Source organism: Lepeophtheirus salmonis, chromosome 4 (genome assembly GCF_016086655.4).
Source record: "Lepeophtheirus salmonis chromosome 4, UVic_Lsal_1.4, whole genome shotgun sequence".
Classification (NCBI taxonomy): Eukaryota; Metazoa; Arthropoda; class Copepoda; order Siphonostomatoida; family Caligidae; genus Lepeophtheirus; species Lepeophtheirus salmonis.
Genome location: NC_052134.2, coordinates 19,244,759 through 19,267,829, shown reverse-complemented (window position 1 = coordinate 19,267,829; position 23,071 = coordinate 19,244,759). Strand labels below are relative to the sequence as shown.

Sequence of the window (23,071 nt, the reverse complement as noted above, 5' to 3'; positions counted from 1 at the left end):
GATATAAAAGAGGCTTATGATAAAGAAAAGCGTTATATTTATTAACTATGATAACATAGAAATGTTGATTTTATCAATGCCAAGTCTTACACCCTCTTAATGACACTACTATTCAAATTGAATATAATTTAATATTTCATGTGGGATATGTAAATATAATAATGTAAAAAATAAAGTGTTATCACACCATGATTTTGTATACACGAGCTATTGTCATAAAAGTTAAATATGTTCAAAATAAGAAGGAAAATATTCTAACTTGATTATTTATGGCAAGAGATATTTGGATTCCAAATTCACCAAGGAACTACGGGAGGAAAATTCATGAAGGAAAACTACCAATCCTCACAAGGGAGTAGAGTGGACTCTTTCCTTGGCTATGATATATCAGAATTGAAACAATGAAGAGACCCATTGACGATGAGTAGATTATTTTAATATTACAAATATCATTAATAATTATTTAAAAGTTTATTTGATTTGTACAAAGGGCGGTATTATATTAAGATATTTGTTATTATTATTTAGTATGCGCGGATTCCAATGAGGGCTCCGTCCCTTTTCCAAATATTGAGGACAACAAATTCGTGAATTGATTCCATTTTTTCCAACTGGTGCAAGATTGAACAGGCTGTCTACAAAAAAAAAAATCAGCTCCATAAGTGCATTTGCTCAAGAGAGTGCACCAAAGTGGTGGGATAGATAACTTGTGAACCAAATATATATAGAGAGAGTTATATACGAGTTATTTTTCATCATTGAAAAAGTTTTTGTTAAACATAGTAAATAATAAACAAAAAATCTTAATTTTTGAAAGCATTATCCTTAAATTATGCATACTCTATATATACAATGTTTTTGTGTTTGAGTGTATGTATAATATAATACTAGACTTAAGAAATAAAAAACCTCTCTTTCATTTAATATATATATATATATATGTCTAAAGGATTCGCTTTGAATATTTTTGCCTTGTTCGCATTCGCCTTGTACATTTTAGCCTTCACCTTGAAACGATTTCCCCTTGAGACGTTCTCGCCTTGAGACGTATTCGTCTTGTGATGTTGTAGTCTTGAGACGTTTTTGCCTAGTACTGTTTTACCTTACGATATTGTCGTCCTGATACTTTTTTGCCTTGGATAATAATAGAGGAAATGCTATTTTTTCTTATTTATATAGGTTTGTTAGATGAATTTTTACCGTTGTATTCACAATTCTTCAAAGCTTTATTATAATATGTAGGTTTCAAAGCATGGGAAAGGAATCACGGAATGTTACTGCTACTGTCTGTTGCAAAGAATAGTTGGCTTTCATAGGGGGAGTCCATTTCTCCATGAAAATGCCATGGAGAGATATTGAAATCTTTACTTATATCTAGAGTTATCGATCAAGATGACTTCCAAATTGCATAATATGAGTATGTAGGAAAGTGTAAAATATATAGAGCAACAGTCCAAAATCCCTTTCCATTGTATAATACGATAAATTGTTACATATTTAATCTTTACTTCTCTAATAAAAGAAACCGCATTGAACCATTATAAGTAAATCTATCCATATTAACAATCTCATAAAATATATAAGTTAGGATAAGATTCAGAATAATTTATTAGTTCCAGTTTATTTATATTAAACTGTCAATGTATAGGATAGTATAAAAACAGTAGTCAATTATATAAGAGTTTCTATCAAATGCCTTTGAAACTCTATTCCAAGAGGATTTGTCTAAATAATCATATGATACATGTATGAAATTTATTCGATTGGTATGCTCACATCAAATTTCTAAAGACATACACCCTGTATCGATGATATCCTCCTGTTAGTTAGAGAATAGCTAGAACAAGGACTTTTATATTTATGTCTGAATTAATTGAAAACTTGACTGGAACATCTAGGATATCTCTAAGATTTATCATTTTTTTTATTTTAAACATTAACTTATTGTATCAAACATTCGTTAATATCTTGTAATCTTATGGTCTGACACTTAGCAGTTATTAGGAACCTTATATTAGTATTTGTGTTTTGAGCCTATGTCTGAACCCAAATAATATGTATTTATTATTATTAGCTGTTATAAGAAAAATTGTCGTTACTACATAAATTTTAAAAAAGTGAGGGGAATTCCTACACATATTCCACCATTGTGAATATAACAGTAATAAATTAAATTAACAAACCTATATAACTAAGAAGAAATTTTTTCTCTATTATTATCCAAGGCAAAACAGAAGAAAGCAAAAGCGTCGCAAGGCGAAAACGTGTCAAGACGAGAATTTCTCAAGGCGAACGGGGCACAAGGTGAAAACGTCTCAACGCGAATACGGACAAGGCAAAAATGTATCAGGTCAATCGTCCTAGAAACATATTTATATATGTATAATTAAACGAAGTAAAATAATTTTTGGTTTGTGAAAGTAGGAATAACAAACAATTAAAAAAATGGATCAAATGGACCCTGTTGGTATTTTGAGTGTTAAATATATTGGAAAAAGAAAATGCCTTATTTTTGGAAGGATCATAGACGTCATAACATCAGATTTTGTACAAAATTAATATGGAACTATTTCGTTTATTCGTATTCGTTATAACGTTTCGAATGGTAGAGAGAAACTTGATCATTTAAAAGGAATATTCAACTTGAATGACGCTACAAGGGATCGATTTTACCTTCTTTCAGAACCAATCTGTGAGAATGGACTGGACGGCAATCTTAGATAAGGACTAACATAGCACCATTGTTTTGAGTCTCTAGGTTAGGTTCTATCAAAAGACAGGCTGTTTTTTTTTAAATCCTTATTCATATCCTACATGTAGATATTTACAAAAAATTAAATAATATAAGAAAAATTGATAGGAGGAATTGCGTTATATTAATCCAAATAAACATTTTAACTTAAAACTAGGCCCCCTAGCTAAGACCTACATCTAAAAACTGTTAACTATCCCAATGAACACGAAATTATGTAAAACAATCACACAATAAACAATTCAATACAAAATAATCCACTCATTGGTCTCCCTCGATGAAGCGTTCATAACTCCGAAATTTTTTTTATACTAGTCATATATATAGTTGAATTTGATAGTTTGTATTTGACAATGTCAATAGAATGGTAACCAGGACTCACTCCCCTTTATGGGTATTTTCAAAGAAAACACAACATATCCGACTGCAGAGGACAAAACTATTGCTTTAAGTTTTCTCTAAGAACTAGTTCATCACATTCCAATTTATTGGCAATAACAACTTTGGCTCTGGATGTTTACTGTCAACTCTCTTTCCAGTACGTTTCCATCTTCAATTATTCCCTAAACTAAAATAAAAAAGGCTGACAAGCAGTGGCAGAGTGGTGCGGGCTACAAGACTTATGTTCTTGTCTACTATCCTTTTGATAAGGTTCCCAATTAGGGAAATGATTAAAACACCAAGGCACGAAATTTCTGAAAAAAAAGCTGCAAGAATCCAAAATGTTATATTTTAAGTATTTATAATTAATCGCTTAAAAACGTCAAAAAATATTCTGAAGAGGACACCAAATCGAACAAAAATGTTAATAGTTATTAGTTTACCATTTTATTCCATCTTAATCTGAAAAAGGTTTTTATTCTTGTAAAACTTGGCTCAGTTAAGATTATACTTTATTTATTTAAGAGCAGGATACAAATTAATAATTTTGAAAATGCCAGAATATACCTTACTACAAGGAATATCAAGAGGTCTTCGCACTAAAATTACACTCATTTTCATTGCTGCAATGCATGTGTATTATACTTTATAAATTTAAGAAAGTCAAAAGTGTTTCTTTTTGTAATGAATAACTTTTGGATCAGCTCTAACATATGGACTACACTCTACATCGGTTCACCTTGATCAATACATTTTTTAAGTAAAATTTTAAATAGTCTTCGTTTTTATCGAGGTTGAGTTTGTCCAAAGATTAAAGTTACCAATTATTCCACATTTCTGATTAACTCTTCACATTTCACATCAATGTTGCGACACATCTGTAAAGAAACACTGTTTTAAATCAAATATGTGTAAACTTTCAAGTTTAGTCAAATCGAAAAATATCAAATCTGTTCGGCACGATTTGATTCCATGATTTACAACTCGATTCAAAAATGAGATAATTTTCAAATTTGTAAAAACCCGAGTTGATCTATTTTATATTTCAGTAATGTTAATTTTTGTCATTAAACCTCGTCAAATATTTTGAGGTTTGTGGTGCTATCATTGAATGATTTTCTAATCAATCACATTTTCTAATATAATTCTCCTCCTTAGAAATTAAATCAGTTAATCTTTGAGTAACAAATTTCACAATATTAGAGTTATTAAAATATAAATTAAAAAAAAGGGTACTGGGCAGTCATAGCTACTTTATTTTTGTTTTTCTGATTTGTGGACTCGAGTCTGTAATATTCGACTCAATTCCAAACAACAGATATGGGTGTTCTGCTAATTAGTGAACTAATAAAAATTGATTGAATTAGTGGTTAGAAGAATACCAAAATTGTATCGACAGAAAAACTAACTTTCATACTTTGAACTGTCAGTACTTTGAGTTAGTCAAATAAAAAAATCTAGTTTATATTAGATTGCATTTGTTATTGATAGTTGATTGATTTGATTTCTAAGAGAAAAGTTAGCTTAATAGTTCTAAGAAAAAAAAAAATAACTGCCAAAATATGCAAACATTTTTCATTTGACCATCAATACTTTGAGTCAGATAAGTAGCATTCATGTATCAAATACAAATTAACTGAATGGCGTATTGATATCACAAACTATTTATCATTATTAATACGTCAAAGCTAGTTGTTTTACTTAATTTTAGATAAAATAGTTTAGGAGACTTTGTAATTTTGTATGTATTATATCTCAGTAACTGTGCTAACTGAAGTGCAAAATATATATAGACAATTTGTTAAAACTGTTTCCTCCTCCTTTGAACCACCTTTTCAAAATTGAATATAATTGAGCTAGCATATGTTGTATAATAATCAATGTCATTCAATATCTTTCATGATAGCTGTATGTACTTTTGTATTAAAAATCATTTCCTTTTAATGTTACTTTTTTGATGATATATGAATGAAACATATAAACTTAGCATATTGTATTATGCAATAAAAAGTAAATTAGTTTTTTAAATTACATGACTCTCCTTGAAAATATTTTCGATATTTCCTGTTCAGATATGTCAGAAAATAAAAAGTAGAAATATAATTTTACTTTTTACTTCTGGTTTCAGAAAATATTTTGACTTATTTATCTCACGCAAAACCACTTCCAAAACATGAAATACCTAAGAAGATGTTCAAGCGCGTGGCAGAACTAGCTTTTTTATCTGCCGCTCTCAACTTCTTATGAATTGAAAAAAAAGACAATAACTTACAGTAGATTTTTGATGTTTTGGAATGATAAAGCCATGAATATTCTTTTCATAAAACATGCAGATGACAATTTTTACAACAAACTACAGCGTTTTTTTATTTTTTTCTATCAATAGAACAATAGTGAATATATTATTAAATGTAAGAGTACCCGGCTTTTTGTACATGCAACCTGAATATTTTTTGTTTTATTTTCCCATGTTGTAATTATACTTATATTTTTGAAGAGAGAACATATAATTCCACATGTACAAATGTTGAAATGTAACACTGAGAATATGTTGAGTATTTATAAGTGTACATCTCGAAGCTACTAGCAGATATTTAATGATAAGTAATTACAGTTATTTTGCTCTTTTCCAAATTATTCAGGGTGACCACGTTATTTTTTTATTTTTTTTGATATACTGGCAATAAATATATTTGCTACTATGGCAATAAAGAAAATTCAATTAAAACAATCAAATTTCAAGTCATCCTACTGTTAACGTATATAACCTTCCTATAAAGTTTCAACAAAATCACTTAATAATTATTTTACATTCATTATTAGATACAAACTAACGAATCAAGGCGAAAAATACCCTTCTTTCAACTTTGTTGATGAAAGTATTTGTTATTCCAAAACTTTTCTTAATTATTTCAAAACTCTATCACGTTTTATTTGCCAATTAGTAACTGGTTAACATTTACATGTGGTTATTTACATAATGGTCCAATACATCTAATAGTTGTTTACATTGATGTACTTCATATACCTAGACATATTTGTGTTATTTTTGAGCTTTTTGTAAAAACAACATAACAAACATGTTATTAAGTTGTGTTCATAATAATATCTTCATTGGAACATCAAACACAAATGTTTCTATGGATTTAAAAATTGATTTAGAATGACAATTTCTAAAATATTGCTACCAAGCTATAGTAAAAACATAAACAATAAAAAAAAACAGGTTAATATGCAATAGCTGTTTTGAGTGATTTTCCTCTGAGATGGGTAAAATTAAAAATTAACCGTAGATTAGCTGGTTTTCTTATTATTTGGCACTCTTTCAGATAAAATATTCGATATTTTTTATGATGAGAAGGAGATAGATAAACAATCGTGATTCCAACTCAAACATCAAAGAAAATGATGAATCCAGTTGGACGAAATAAAGTCATTCATTCAATGAATACCTGTAATATCTTAGTAATAGTTAAATCTGATTTATTATCTTTAGGTTTTTGTTTAATTTATTCTGTTGTACTAAATATCAACCTTTAATTTGTTTGATTTCACAATTTCAGACACTCTCTGAATAGTATAATTTTGCCGATTATTTGTTTCATATTATAAGGCAGCGATTAGTTGACAAAAACAAAAAAAAAAGAGCAAAATTCAGAAACAAAATTAAATACTTTTTTTTTTCATTACTGTACATACACATGCTATAAATAAAATAGCACCTTAACACAAACATCAAGTCCATGTAGTTTGTAATTTATTAGTTATAATTAAATCGGTACATCAATATCTATTAAAAATGGTTTATGAGCAAATCTAAAATTACTAATATTTATATAATTAAAATAGACCAATGATCTAGTTCAATTACTTCTATATTTTTATTATTCTCCCCTCCCCCCTTAATGAGGTTAATAACAAGTAAATCACCCAATAAAATTCCCAAAGATAGAAAAGCAGGTCAAGATTAAGAAATCATGCCCTTGAGTGGTTATTTGTAAACATTATCAATAAAAATTATTATATGGCCAGTGGTGTGCCTCCGCATGAGAAGAAGTCAATGGTTTTAATCAAGATGGACACGCAGCTTTGGATCCCGGATTATATCTTAGTAATGGTTTAATCTCTATTATTAGCTTAAGATATTTTGTGTAATTTTTTCTGTTGTACAAAATATCAACCTTTAATTTGTTTGATTTTACAATTTCAGACACTCTACAAATAATATAGATTTGCCAATTATTCGTTTCATATTATAAGCCAGCGATTATTTGACAAAAAAAAAAAAAAGAATACCAAAATGCAGAAAAAAAAATTAAATACTTATCTCAAAACTCCAACTTCAGTAAAAAAGGCAAAGTTGTTTTAATAAAAATAAATGAAGAACATATATATTTTGACATTGACATATACCAAAAAATTCTAAAGTACTGAATATTAACTGCATATTATTACATCCAAGAATAATAAATTTTGTATTAGAAAAAATATAAAATTTCAAAAAAATATTTAAAAATGTGTGTGAATTATAAACAATATCTTTTTATATCCCAAGTTGAAATATTAACGTTGTGACGTAATCCGAACTTGTCTCGCAATTAGGAATGTACGAGAATGTGTAACTTACCCTATATAAAGTTGTTGTTTAAAAAAAAGATTTCTCAATTTTTAGATTTTTAATATCAGATTTGAACACTTTTTGGTACTCCTTCTCAAGTCATCATTACTATAAATCGTAATTATGTTTTCTCTCTATCGTCCTCAAAATGCAAATTTTCTTGTAAAACTTATTGGCCTGCGCATTTGTAGCTTTTTTGGAGGATTAATACCTAGAAAAAACTATGACCTCACGTACAAAGTCAAATCAGTTACAAAAAAGATCTGCTCCTGATAATAGTCTTTCCCCACAGAAAAGAGAAATCCCAATAAAATATAGAGGAATTAATATTTGCAATCATGGAAACATTCAAAATACTTTCACTAAACACAAGAGGCGGAAGGAACATAAAGATCCAACATGCTTTAGTTAAAAGACTTATAAAGCTTAATCCTAATATAATTTGTTTTCAAGACTTAAGAACCAAGGTTTCTTTAACCTATGAAAGTTCTTGTGGGTTTTGTCTTTCTCATTATTTTTTTTACTGGGTCTGACTCTTCTTTATGTATTCAATAAATGGTTTCCAAGAAACTGGATTGCTCCTCTTTGTCCAAATGGTGTTCATCCAAGAGTCAATGGCACATAATTGATGTTAATAACAATGGCTTAAGGTTTTCCATAATTAATACTCATTTGCCAAATATAAGATCTCATGATTTCTACCAATCAATGTTGTAGTATGTTAAGTGTGATTTCTTTCCATGTATCCTAATAGGTGACATGAATGTGGATATAGATAAAAAATTTAAATTCGATGAAAATGTTGAAGAGATCATAGAGAAGGGCTCTGTATTTTATTGTTGTTATTGTTTTTTTCTTTTTTGTACCCTTAATACGTATAGAATATCTGAGTATTGCAAGGGAATAGATGGAGAGAAAGCGTAAGAATGGTTACAAGTTCAATATTTAATAGACGAAAATTCCAAAACTGCTGTTAAGAAGATCGTTTTGGAAGATAAGGCCTTAGACAAAACTAAATATGTTTTGGACTATTTCTAATTCCAATTTCAGAATATTCTTGGAGGCCAAATGAAGCAATTTTCCTAGAAAACGGAAATATAATGAGATGATCCCTATGTTCATATCACAAACATATTTTTTGTAATATTAAAAATATTATAAAAAGTAATAAAGCACCAGGACTTGATGGTTTTTGGAGGAAAAAAATTTAGCCTCCTCTCCATGCTTTTTTTATTTTGGAATTTTGATGGAGAACAATGGTAAAGTTACCTCTTTTTTTAAACTTGTGAAACAATTGCTCTCATGCTTAAGAAAGGAGGTAATATTCATTTTAGTCATTGCGGGGCAATAACAGTTTTGAAAAAAAAACATGGAATTCTAGCAAGATTTATTTCAAATCAAATTGTGTTATTTCAGTAATTATTTTGAAAATAAATGTTTATACTAGTTTAATCAAGTTAGTAGAGCTGTTATTGCTTCATTTCAGCAGTTTTAGTCTGTTTTAAATTTTTCCAAAATAACGTTATGATACATGTAGGTTTCAATACGAATTCTAAATGATAGTTTTTGTTGTCAGAATTTCTTCATAAATTCAGTATCTAAATCATTTTCCAAATTGACATTATCTTTTTTGTTTCCAGTATCAAAAACAGTACACATTTGGTGACTTATAAGAGCTTAATTAATTTTAAAATATATTTTATTGATTTTGTTTTCCCATCAAGTATATTTAATTTAACTAAATTTATTTTAAAATCATCAGTCCAAATGTCAATATAATCCATTTTAAAGATTGGTAAAAAAAAAACACTCATTTTACACCCAGAAGAACACAAAAGTCCCAAATAGATCAATTATGAATAATTTTTAATGTATACATTTATTACTAATCAATATTTTAAATATAGAAACTTTTAGCGCAGTCACTTTTGATTTTTCTTTCACTAATAAGTTAATGCTCGAATCAAATAAAAAAGTAGGTAAAAATTACATCTTGCACTTTGTATTTATTTATGTGCAATGGTGGTTAATCATTGAAGAGGGATAATTAACAATGACATCAATGCGTAAGATACAAAAAAAATTATTGTCTCTAATAAAAATGTTCTATAAAAAAGATCATCTAAGGAGAGGAGGAAAGTGACTATTGAGATTTTGAAATTGGACAGTGAAAATAAAAAGGCTAAGAGCACTGATATATGACAAACAGATATATAAATACCAAAGCACAATTTATTATAATTAAACATGTACAATAAGACTATATAATAAATATCAAATCAATAATGACATGTAAATGTCAAATTAAATTGTTTTTATCTATTTTGTAAAAGTATACATCCTAAATAGTAATGAAGTGGTAGGAGATAAAGGTTACATACTTTATGTATGGACCTAATAATTAAATACCTGCAATATTATGCTTGTAATGTCATTCTGTAAAATGGATTAATTTAACAATGCGTAATAAATATTTTTGCTTAATTTAGGCCCACTAACCTAAAAGCAAGCTAGGATAAATAGTTATTTATTAAATGTGTATGATAACGTTTGCATTTCTCAACTAATCAATTATCTTCCATTTTTTTATCCAACTATTGTGATTTATCCGTCGGCATTGCACATACAGAGGGCGTTCCATGATAGTTATCTTCCTACTATTTGTCACTAAATTCTGGGCCTGTCCATTGTCTTTGAAAGTGGAGAGGCCAATCCTTGTATTATTTTTTTTGCTGGCTTATGTTGGTTGACTTACGGTTCTCATTCTGCTGGCTCTCTCCTCTTTTTACATCCTATTCAGAGTGCTCGGGGGAAATTTCTTTCAATTTCCAATTTTTATGAGTTAATTCAATTTTGAGAATGATAAAGGGGAACGGAGAATCTGCTTATTTTTAGATGTAATAGAGAAGATCTTTATATTTATAAACTAAAAATGATAAGGAGTGAAATATATTTTTTTACTAAGAAGAATCTAAGATAATAAACCAGAATGAAAATTTAACCTTAATATTACTAATTTCAAAATATTTGCTCTCTTCCTATTAAACCAATACTTGTTGGGCCACATGTTCATTTTTTATAAATCCAAATATATACAGCATACTATTTTGATAATTTAAAATTTAAAATGGAAGGGGCTTAAAATGTTGCAGTCCCAGAGTAAAATTTAGTATCTACATCAGAGTAATTCCTTTGTTTCTCCTTGGTAGATACAGAGTTGGATTTGAGTTTATTTTCTTCTTTTCACCCTAGAATAAACCTTTTTCCAAAATATTCTTCAAAAGTCATGTTATTTTTCAGTTTCTTTTTTTCTTTCTGGGAGTTAATATTTTATACAAATCTACTTATGGGTGTACTCTCGATATTTTAACTCCGTTTGCACTGTTAATAAGACTATTGATTGATCTGTTATATTTTCTGTAGTTCCTCATTACTTTTACTTTATGAATGCCTATTTTTTTTATCTGTGTTTCTTACAAAATAAATACTTTTTTGAAGTCATGTTCGAGTACCACGTCATTTTTGATCCAGTTTTGGATAGACTTGATGATCAAAAATGACATTTATAATTTCAAACAAATAAATATTATTTTATTTTAAAGTTTTTGTTTATATTTCCTTTCATGTGGACGCATTGGATAATATTTTGGTTTATAAATTCGCGCAATACGTATAAAAATTAATTATACAATAATTTGGTATTATTCTCTTCAATATTTTGTAAAATCAGTGTTGAAGATACGGTTATGATTCATATTATTTTTTAAGATATAGTATTGGCTGATTATAGGAAAAAATAACAAAAAAAAAGTGGAAAAGTTATTAAATGGAAACAATTACACAATTCTTGTAACTGTATAAGTAGATTATAATGAATCATTATTTATCGATACCTTATAAATGATTATATGCATGTGTTTAAATAACTACGTATAATGTTTTATTTTATTTTTTAAACCCTAAATAAAGCCAAGTGTACAGGGAGATTTTTTAAATCTGCATCAGTTATCTTGTAACACGGGTTTGATATCTTTAAGTCTCTTTGACCCCCGAATATAGCCAATTGAAGATAATTCTGAGATAATAGAAGAAAGTAGAAAAGAGGGGGATAACATCTTTACTATTTTTTCTTCTAAATCCAGGGATACAGAAGCAAAAATAAATTCGTAGCAAATAATTATGTATCTTATTTTTTAAAGTAGTAGTAACATGAATTGGAATCATAATTACACAGATTTGCAACATGAATCATCATTAAATATATATATATATATATAACTTTTTGGGGTATAATGTCCACGTACGATTCAAAGTAATGAAATAAATAAATTTGATATTATCAATACACTTTATTTTTCTACACAAATGATTATTTGTAAAATTTACATAACGTACATAATAAAGAGAAAGCAAAATTACTATATAATTTGGGGGAAGGGATTGTTAAAATCAAATTCAATTTTAACCCAACTTTTCAGTTGCAATTTTTTTAGGCACTCTAGAAATGTAATTTTTATTTTTTTAAATTGGACGAGAAATGTAATGGCAGAGAGATTCAAGACTTAGGGCATTAGCTCTTTTTTGTGCAGGTCTGACTCAAATAGAGGTAGTTAGGACGACGTGAATGAATTTTAATACTATTGCAGATGTATTATGTTAAGAAGAGACTAGACCACAAAGAGACCATAGAGAGACAGATGGTGTCCGCAAAGAGCCCATCATTAAATTGGAAGTCCTTAAAGACGTCATCAAAAATGATCTAACCAAGTCTTTGTGCGCCCATAACAAGAATCTCAACATAAGTATCAACAACGTCAGTACAAACACGAAATACCCAGCATAAGCCACGACGCTGTGCATTCTTACCTCCAACAGCATTGCAGCGCCCCTGAGGGTTACAGGCTCACAGCAACCATGTACATCTTACGTTTTAAATGCCAACCTGGTTCCCTAGGTCGAGACTAATTTCTGCATCGGCTATTATGTCTTTCAGCTAGATGTGGTCCTTGTTCACACTGCAAAAAATACTCGGATCTTCTTAGCTAACAAGATCGCTTTCTGGTACAAAAAATGCGGCCACTGTACAGTCCAATCAATTGCCTCGAGGAGTCGACTACCATGAACCTGAAATTCCTTCACAATACTTTCAACTCTTATTGCAAGAGGCTTCTGGCCAACTGTGAGGCCAATTGATGCTGACTAAAACAAATCAATTTCACATTTGCTATGTATCAAAAAAAAATTATTATGATATTTGTTAAATGTATAATTAAAGAATGGTAGGCTGTTTTCATTTTTCTTTCGAAGTTTAAAGGTTACAACTTGCATAATTGGTTTATTTTTAGAGATATAGGTTTTTCTCGTTCCTATTGAAACTTTCTCAATACATTAAAAAAAAGCTTGTGTTAACCAAGCCTAATAAGCGTTTTTATTTAAGTTACAAATTACATCATAATTGATATTTTTATTAAATAATGAACAAATTGTTAACAAATATTAATAAAAAATAAGATGGTTTAGCTATCTATACCACTATTTTGGTGCGCTCTCTTGGGCAAACACAGCCACTTAAGCAGTTGATTTTTTAGTTCAAATCTGCACCAAGTGGAAACAATGGAATCAATTTAAAAACTCGTTGTTGCAAATATTTGGAAGAGGCACATAACCCTCCTTGAAATTTGTGCCAAGAGAGACTACATAACAATTGCTTGAACTTTGAGATTCAGTGGAACATTGGTTTGCATAGTTTGTAGGAAATTTGAGTCATTTCACGATTCTTTCCCATTGTGAATTGGTATACGGGATCCAAAAATTCCAGTTAGAAAAGAGGGAATATATACTCAAGTTTTCACATCCTCCAATGTATATGATTGATTATATTTAAAAAATCTTCAAGGTTAATAAAGCCTCAGACCCTGAGGGAGTAAGAGGTTTCTTTTTTAATCTTTTGGAGGATAAATTACTCTCTTCTTGTTGAAAGTGGGATGATCTATCGAAAAAATGGGGAATTACTGAAGTCAGGTCTAATCGTATTAATACCGAAGAAAAGGGTGTTATTAACAGGCAAATAGAGCCAATTTCCAATAAAAGAATAAGCGACCATCAGAAAGGCTTCTTGAAAAACAGAAAGATTTTGGATATATCAAGAAACTTTCAATGTTCGATAGAATAATGGGGTTCGAATAATATGTTCGGTGCTCTTATTTCAATTGATTTCAGTAAAGCTCCCCTTCTTTTTATTGCTGCAATCGAATAATTTACTGAGAATATTAGGCGCAATTACTCTGGCTTTGGAGTTAATTTAGTCAAGTACAAACATATTTTAGACATATATACCGATGATGTAACTATTCATGTGGACGAGGATTCGGAACCCCAGTTGAAGTAGAGAATTAAAATGTTACTTTCGTTCTTCAGTAAATTAAAGGAAATTAAAGGTTTGAAATCAATTAAGAAGAAAACAGCAATTACCCATTACCTAAAATATTATCCCTATTGTGTTGAAACTGCATTAACGCCGCTATTGTATCTCCAACGTATTAACATGATGATAATTTAATAATCCTGTTAAACTTTTTAGTTGTTTGCTTGGTAGAACCATTTGATTCAAAAGAGCCTACCAATCTAACTTTCATCGTCCCTCGAAACCCCTTTTGTTCAAGAATCCATCCATTTTGGCGCTTTGAAACTTTGTGTTCCTAAAAGGCTGCATAATTCAATTTAAATTTTTTATGATCTGTACTAGGTTTACGACATAACATCTTAATTCTTTACAAAAATGAGACTGAGACGAGAGCATGATCAATTATTGAACAATATAACCCCCTCCTACAGGAAACTGCTCCCTCTGAAGAACCAATGTTGCATACATAGAAATGGTCACAATATTAATCCATTATAATACTCAGTTTTTATCAAAGTTGAATGACTTAACAAATACTCAAACTTGAGTAGGAGGATCCCTTCTTGGATCATTTGTGTCCTAAAAAGGTAATGTTCTCAATAAAGACATCGGAAGAGTTGACGATATGGATCTTTGATATTATTATATTAAAATTCCATGTCCTATAAATATTGAAATCATATTAATTTCTTAATTACAACATTGTTATTAACAAGAATAGGATTCAATATTATGTAGGACGTCAAACAACTATTCCATTGATATCATAAAAACCTCAAAAAAGACCATTCAAATTATTTATGTATATAATTGTGATAGATATTACCGAAGTTTGACTTAAAAATAAATAAAAACAATGTCACTTTTAAAAATAAAAACTTATTTTAATTTTATAGCATGCCTTCCTGAATGAAAGATAAAATCGATAAAAACAAGTATATTATAGATAGTTTAATTTTTTAAAAGTGTTTTTAATTTTAAATGCATTGTACCTACTATTTCATTCTTTTCTTTTGAAGAATTCTAATATGTTTAAAAATAACATTATGAACATTAGTAAGAAAAAATAAAGATTACAATTATATTTTATTTTTTATTTATTAATTTTCATTGTATAATTATTCTATATAATTTTAATTCCTTTTTCGCCAATAAAGAACGAGAAAATTAAAGATTTATCAGCTATCACGTTCGTTTGCGGCTTTGGGATCCAAGACTTAAAAAAATTGCATTTTAACATTATAAGAAAAACTGTATTTACGAAATAATTTGAACCTTTATTCAAAGTAAATAATTAATCAAGTACTGATGCTTCTGATTATGTCAGATATGAACAACATGCATGTCCCATGCAATTTCTTACTCCATATTAATAGCCATCCAAATCTTTCCAAGTTTATGAAACTTTATACTGGCAATGCCATTCCTTCTCGCTACACCATCACAGAATAATTGGAGGTCTTATGTAAATTAGTGTCGTCAAAGATTACGAAAGTGCTTGTAGGAAATGATAATCTTATTGTCTTGGTGGAAACTATGATCAATGACTGCTAGTTCATTTATTTTCTTAATTAAGTATGCAGATACATTGGGACGAAATATAAAAAAAAGTAATGCAACTAAGTTACCAATAAGTAGAACTATAAAAAGGCGTGCAAGGAAATAAAGGTCTACTTTGCTTTTACAAGTTATTATATGCTTAGAAATTGAACAAAGTTGGACATTAGATGAGCTCAATACTTTTTATAATTGCAACACAATCCATGCTTTTTTTTACATAATAAAGCTATAATCATTATTCTTTTATTATGGAAAAGAGGAAAAATAAAATAATCACAAGTTCATAAAATACGGAGAGGAAAACAGTTGGAAAATTTCTGGGGAGTTAGTTAAAGAGGGACTCCGAATAGAATTGAAGATCGATATGGGAGTAATTAACGACTATGTCCTTGCTAGAAACGGAGTGGGATTTCTGTTTATTTTCCTTCCTCGCCTCGATAGGTTTTTGATTTATCTATATTTTATGTTAGCAGAATAATAATAAATATAAATAAAAAATAGTCAAATAATTGACTACATTTTATTTAATCTCAAACGTTTTTAAGCAACTTAACATTGCATAATCATTAAATATTCTAAAAGAAAATTATTAAATATGTTAAACTTAAAAAATCCATAAATCGATTTTTGTAGCAAAGGTATAGAAGAAAAATTAATTTACATTTTATGCTTCGAATATTATAATGTGTTTTTTTTAAAACTGTTATTTGCTTTAAGTTTAATTTACATAGTTATTTCATTTCGAAATATGGCTCTAAATTGGAACTATACATTGAAAATGTGATTTTAAAGAAAGCTTGAAAGGCCCAACCTTCTGCAATTGAAAATTTAGAAGATTGTTATTGTTTTCTATGTTTTAAATAAGAATAATAAATGTGAGCTTTAGTTGGTGGGTGTTCCAACACCTGAATTTGGCTGTGTAATATAATGTTATTCTCAACAAGCGGGGCTTTGATGGATGTACTTGGAGAATTTATTTGAATCTATTTCAATTTTTCACCTTAGAGATGAACTTTCTGACTTCTTATAATTTAGAAATTGACAATAATAAAAAAAAACACCAACTGTAAACCTCAACCTGTTAAGATCTCCTTATCCTTAGTGCTTCCTACTCAACCAATCAATCAAGATCTTGTTTTTATCAATTACTATAGAAAGTAGGAGGGCCCTTGAAACTATTTATCTTTCATCCATAATCCTCACAGTAATATGAAAATGTATAATTGTCACAACGAAAAAAGTTTGTTCACAAATATAATCACAAAATAGAGACACTTAAGATTGCAATATAATTTACTTCCGTTGCACAAGGAGAGAATTACAAGTGAAACGAGTACAGCACAATCTATGATTGTGAAAAATTAATAAAGTATGTGGATATGTCGTCATATCTACAAATTCATGTTATTGTCAATAAAGAAAAGCTCCAAAATTATCCTGTGACTTTCGAAAAAAACTTTTTTTTGAATATTCTTCGTAGATCTTACTGAAATACCTCAAGATACATTCTTTATTTTCATTTATAATTATATTTGTGGTGTTTTGTTTTATCAAAATAATAGGAGGTATTAATGCAATTTAATTATTGATTCAAACAAGTTATGCTATTTCAAATATATTTAATATTGCCTTCATTAGACTTTTTTGTTTTAGGCATTGCACATTGGGGTGATGCTGTTGCCCCAAAATTATCAGAATCAGCAGAACCTATTTTTGGTATTGCAGCTAGGTAAGTTGAATGCAGATACAAAATCTTAGGAAATTTGGTGGACATTTATCTGTAGCAAAAATGCAATTGCCAAACGTGCATTCTGCAAAACTTTTTTGTTATGGGTTTAAAAAAAAAAAACATGATCAAAAGTAACATATTTCTATAATCAAATAAAGATAATCTTGTTTTACAATTTTTTTTGTCACTTCACTTTCCTTTGTTGTATCAGGCAATAATTGATCGCCCCTAGACCATTTTTTTTGTAATAAAAGAGACATTATTAAACTTGAGTTGAGAAAAAAAACAATAAATTATTGTGTCTTGACGAAGGTGGCGAGGTACCAGTTATTTATTAAAAGGAGGCATCCATGACAAAGGGGAGAAATGAGGAGAGGGAAAGGCGTGGAGGAATAAGACAAGGATTGTTTATAGCAACATCTATATTCTTATTAATGCAAAAACCTACTCTGATATATGTATACATAGAATTCCTAACTATTTATACTTTTAAAAAGGTAAAAACAGTACTTTACAAATATATATACATACAAGAAAATACAATAAAAGAGAATCAGAGGGAAGGAGACACAAATACATTACATAAATAATAATAGTTTTTCCTTTTTAGTTATTTTCTTTTGTACTTATTATCATCCTTATATAATAATATAAATTTATAATTATAATTAAATTATTAGCTACTTTATACATATAAATACATAAATAATTCTTCTATTTTTATATACCAACTACATATTTTGCCTTCTGCTTCTTTGATTTGGAAGGGAATATCTTGAACCATCCCTATCGTTGGCGGAGTTTTTGTTTTAAAGTAATTAGTTTTGATACCCTGTATGTTTTGATTTCATTTCTAACTTGACCAAAAAATACTGCTAATGGTTAGAGTTCTTCAGTTAGGTACCACAAATGTGCCAATAATACCTTGATTGCTGCATTTGCACCATTTTTATAGATCTTCATCTAACTTATCAAGTTATATAAAGATCTATAGAACTTTCTCAGATAATAAGACCAAGTTATTGACTGGTATGATATCATTCAATGGTGCAGGTGAAAGAAGTGAAGCTGTAAACCAATAATACAAGTAACCAAAAATAAAAAGCGTACAATGCGATTTAGTTTCTGTCATTTTCCAGTCACAAACATAGTCCCCTCAGGTAATTCTTGAACTATATTTTTGAATAGCAGATCGAACTATATAGGATAAAGAAACGTAGACATCCACCTTGATTTGAGTAAGGCATCAGGTAAGATGAACTGTAGAAGCCTTTATCATTTTCCTCTTATGTTGAGAATCACCAGCATTACCAGTTCCTTGCAATCCATTCTAACAAAAGTCTCAGTGCACAAAGTTTTGCAAAGCTGAAGGATATCTTATTCTTCTCCTCTAGTCAATCTTCCAGATATGGATAATTGAGGTCCGTGATATAAAAAAAATGACTTAGGCTAACGAATAGTTTCACCAAGCACTCAAATGTTGACCAATGCTACAAATGAACAAAGCGTGCCCAATGAATGTCAATTCATCAATCAGTAATACCAACTTGAAACAAAAAAATAAATACTTACGTAATACGCAGTAAAATTTGACGCATGTACCAGTAACTGTGTTTGTGAATGTGTTCAACTGACGTTATTTCAGTACTACAAAAGGGCATTCTAATTCTGATGATGATTTATAATTTGGGAAGGGGGACTGCAACACTCTAAATGGGGTTATTTTTCTTGTTAGTTTATAAATACAACATTTACATTCTTAATTTAAATTTCTATGATATAAAAATGATAATTAATAAGAAAAAAGGAAAAAAAGATTTTCCTTTTTTTTTCTCTGTATTGAAGTTTAATAATGTCTATAATATTTAAAAAAACTGTCTAGGCGCAATCCCCGATTGCTCTCCACAGTCAAGGAAATTATAGTCAGAAAAAATAATTATAAAACATCATCATCTGTTTTTGTTGTTAGAAATATTTTGTTGTAAAACATGTTTTTAAAATAATACACAAAAAAAAAGTTTTGCGTAATACATGTTTAAAAATTGCAATTGTATTAGAGGTGAACCTTAACCCAAATTTGCTAAAACCTGGTTTTTGTGTTCTACTTACCTTATTGAAGTACAATTATTAAGTTTCACTGATTCTGACAAGGATTTATAATTTCTGGGGCAACTGCATTATCCTATTACACATGTACAACTAGTGTACAGATAAAAATGGGTGGCGATCCCACTCTACAGTGTGAGGAATAAGTTTGTGAAAATATGTTATAGTTTATAAATTCAATATTAATTTATTAATTAGAATAGTTTTAGTGAAAATGTAAGTGTTGGAAACATGGAGGCATTTAGGCAATTGCCTCAAAAATATTGGTCTATTTCTAGATCATATGTGTCCTGAAGCCAACAAATGATTTTGTCGTCCAACACGGCCTAATAGACATGTTGGTTGTTTTTTAGTGAAAATGAGGGGCATGTTCTTTCTGTTTAACATAATACAGGCGCAGATCACGAAACTGGACAGCTTCTGAAACATGGTAATGATACAGTATCTGCAGGATTATATATATTTATAAATTACTTTTTTAAGGGGAAGGGGGCTTGGTTTTTTATAATTTAATATCAAATTACCTTTTTTTATAAAATAAATTATAAAAAATAAATATTTGATGACTTTTAAAAAAAAATCCTTAGAAAAAAAAATATCCCCAAAACTTTTTACTTAATAATGTTAAATTTGATTTGGATAAGGATGACAAGGCTACAGTAATCCCACTACAGACGCCCCATCAGTTCCCATAAAGGATACTGTCAATGGGTTTGCCTTAAAACACAGTCATTTTGGTATTAGAGCAATTACGCAACTAATCTGTACTCGTATTCGTATTTTTAATTTGCAAATATATTCGATATTTATTTTCTAAATTCTTATAAAATTTTAATTATTCAGAAATAAGGGCCCTCTAACACAAAAAATACAATAAAGGAATGAAGTTGATCACACATTATCTTAAGTAGAAAATAAAAACTAGCCCCGAAAAATGGAATCTTTTGACCTATTTTGAGGGCAAAGGCAACAAAATGATGAACATAAATGAGGTTGCATAGAATCTTACAAAAAAATTATAACAGGAAGTACTTTTCAAACTTTTTAATTAGCCTCATAAATCATTTGAATTTCCTTATTCTATTCTATCCTGCTCTTAAAAGGGAATTTTAATACATTTTTTTAACAAAAGTAACGTGATAAACAACAACATTGTGAATAAAAAATCAAGATTTAACCCAATATTGCAGAATGTACACAATTATTTACATTTCATATAATATCGTATCAACCAAATGAAACGATTTTTTTTGTTCAGATTTTCTTATACTATCTACTTATTACAACTCCATTGAGGTCTTTATAGAAAGTAAATTTATTGAGAGATATGAATGTTGTCTTTATTGCAGTGATTTTTAAAAACTACAGATGTAATATTCATTTTTATTTATTATTTCATTTTATTCTTTGTTGTATATTAAACCGGTATTCATCAGTTTACAAATCATTTACAGACATAAAAATAATTTTTGTATTTTTTGACTTGATTCATAGAACTTTTTTTCAACTTTTAAACTTGCATTATATTGTCTTCATACATATAAAAATATATATTTTATAGAGAAATAAGGGCATCATTCAAAACATTTACGCATTTTGTTGGACATTATTGATTTTAAATTACGCATATAAATTTTATCAAATAATTAAATGTAGAATTTTCTGAGAAAATAAATATTTCCTTGGAATTCACAGTAGGTGTAAAGCCCTGGTTAAAAAGGGATCCAACGATCTCAGGAGATAAACTCTATACAGAACATATACAAAAACTACTGAATCAACTAAAATGGCTGATCCAAATCTCATTTTTGCAGAATAGTTTTACAGAAATCGATATTTTTGAGCTACGTCCAGCATGAAGGAAGGTAAAAGGCCCAAAGTTAGGGGTAGACTATCACAAAATAAAGACGTAGTTCATTTAGGGAGATCGGTACGGGAAGAATGTCAAACGACAATAATGGTTTTTATCAGTCCATTATTAAAAAAATAAAGACTCAGTTATACCCGATAAGGTTCATATACAATCAAACAATACCAAGATCTGGAAAAATGTAAAGTTCAACCAATGGAAAGTAATGAAGAAAAATGACTTCAAATTGAACATGGTTACAACAAAGTAATCAATGCTAGAATTATGCTTCAAGGTGAATAAATTCCTTATATCAATGATGAAAAGGGATGGTTTCATGAAACCCTTTCTCTATCGAAAAATGGAAATGAAAGATTAACATTCAACGAAATTATCTATATAAATCCAGCAATAATATGGACCCAAGTAAACTTGTTGAGCCCAGATGACCTTGATTCCATATATATTAGACGGCCTATTAGACCCCTAATTACTTTGATCAGAAGGATATTGCGTAGTGACATACATCCAAAAATCAAATTTCTATATTACAATGAATTAACGGAGAAACAAGAAGAAATTTTTTAGTACTGGTCGAGACAAGAGATTTGATGTATTAAAATAATTGTTTTTAAAAAATTATTTGTTTTTAAAAAACTTAAAGAATTATAAATATCTTAAAAGTAGAAAAAGTCAAAGGACAGCTCGAATTTCATAAATTATTTAAACAGTAAAAGTGGATGAAAACATCCATCATGAGTGTATTGAAAACGTATATATAGTGGATGAAATTAGTATTTGATCTCTTGCCGATTTTGTAAGTTAATGTTCTCATTATTGAGACATCCTTTTGTTGTGCTGGTCGTATATTTTGGGCCATTGTTGAGCTGGAGGACCAATTTTACAACCTTTTTTTAGTACCCTGGCTTAACACCCTCAATAAACAATGTAGACTGTTCTTTTCTTTGTCAGTAAGTAAACTTACAAAAACTCAATGAGATAAATTCTTTGAAATAATTGACATGTATGTTGACGCATACTAAATGTATTAAACTACCTTAAGCATATTATCACGATAAGAATTTAAAGTAGCAACTCTATTTTATATCTTTCTTTAATAAATAATATATTTTTTAGTTCCTATATAAGACTATTCTTTTTTTCTTTTTTTTATAGCTCCAAACCCCTTTTAACTTTGTGTTAATGAATTTAATATATGCTGAGTTTTTATCAGCAGCATATGGAATTCCAGTTGACTTCGCCGCGTCCTTTGCATATGGTTGGAAATTCGGAAAAGTTTTTTGTATTATTACTGGATTTATTCTAACCACGACAGGTCAGTAATCATTATTTCTATAGAGATGATACATTAAATTTTGTTGAATGACAATTAGAAGATGTTTTATTCTGTATAGAATATTCCTTGTTTGATAATAATTTATTAATTGAGAAATAATCTGTCCTTAACAGTCTACCAAATATAATATTCTCTACAAAAAAACACTATCTTACATTACGACCCAACAAATATAACTTATTATAGTAAAAATATATTATATTTGTTCATTAATATTAATTTAGTATAACAACTGCTGGGGGGGAAATAAATTATTAGTGTTAAAATTTCCATTTTAATTAGGGGTAATTAAACTCTCCAGGAAAGTACTCCTGAT

The 23,071-nt window shown here is 28.9% G+C and overlaps 1 protein-coding gene across 4 annotated transcripts in view; it reads left to right on the top strand.

Annotated features, from left to right (window-relative positions):
• The window catches only part of LOC121116966 (rhodopsin), a 42,718-nt gene that overhangs the window by 5,762 nt on the left and 13,885 nt on the right, over nt 1–23,071 (top strand). For all 4 annotated transcript variants that reach the window (XM_071887695.1, XM_071887694.1, XM_071887693.1 and 1 more), the window contains one exon: nt 22,575–22,734. In XM_071887695.1, the coding sequence (XP_071743796.1) occupies nt 22,575–22,734 (160 nt within the window). The remainder of the gene's footprint in view (nt 1–22,574; nt 22,735–23,071) is intronic.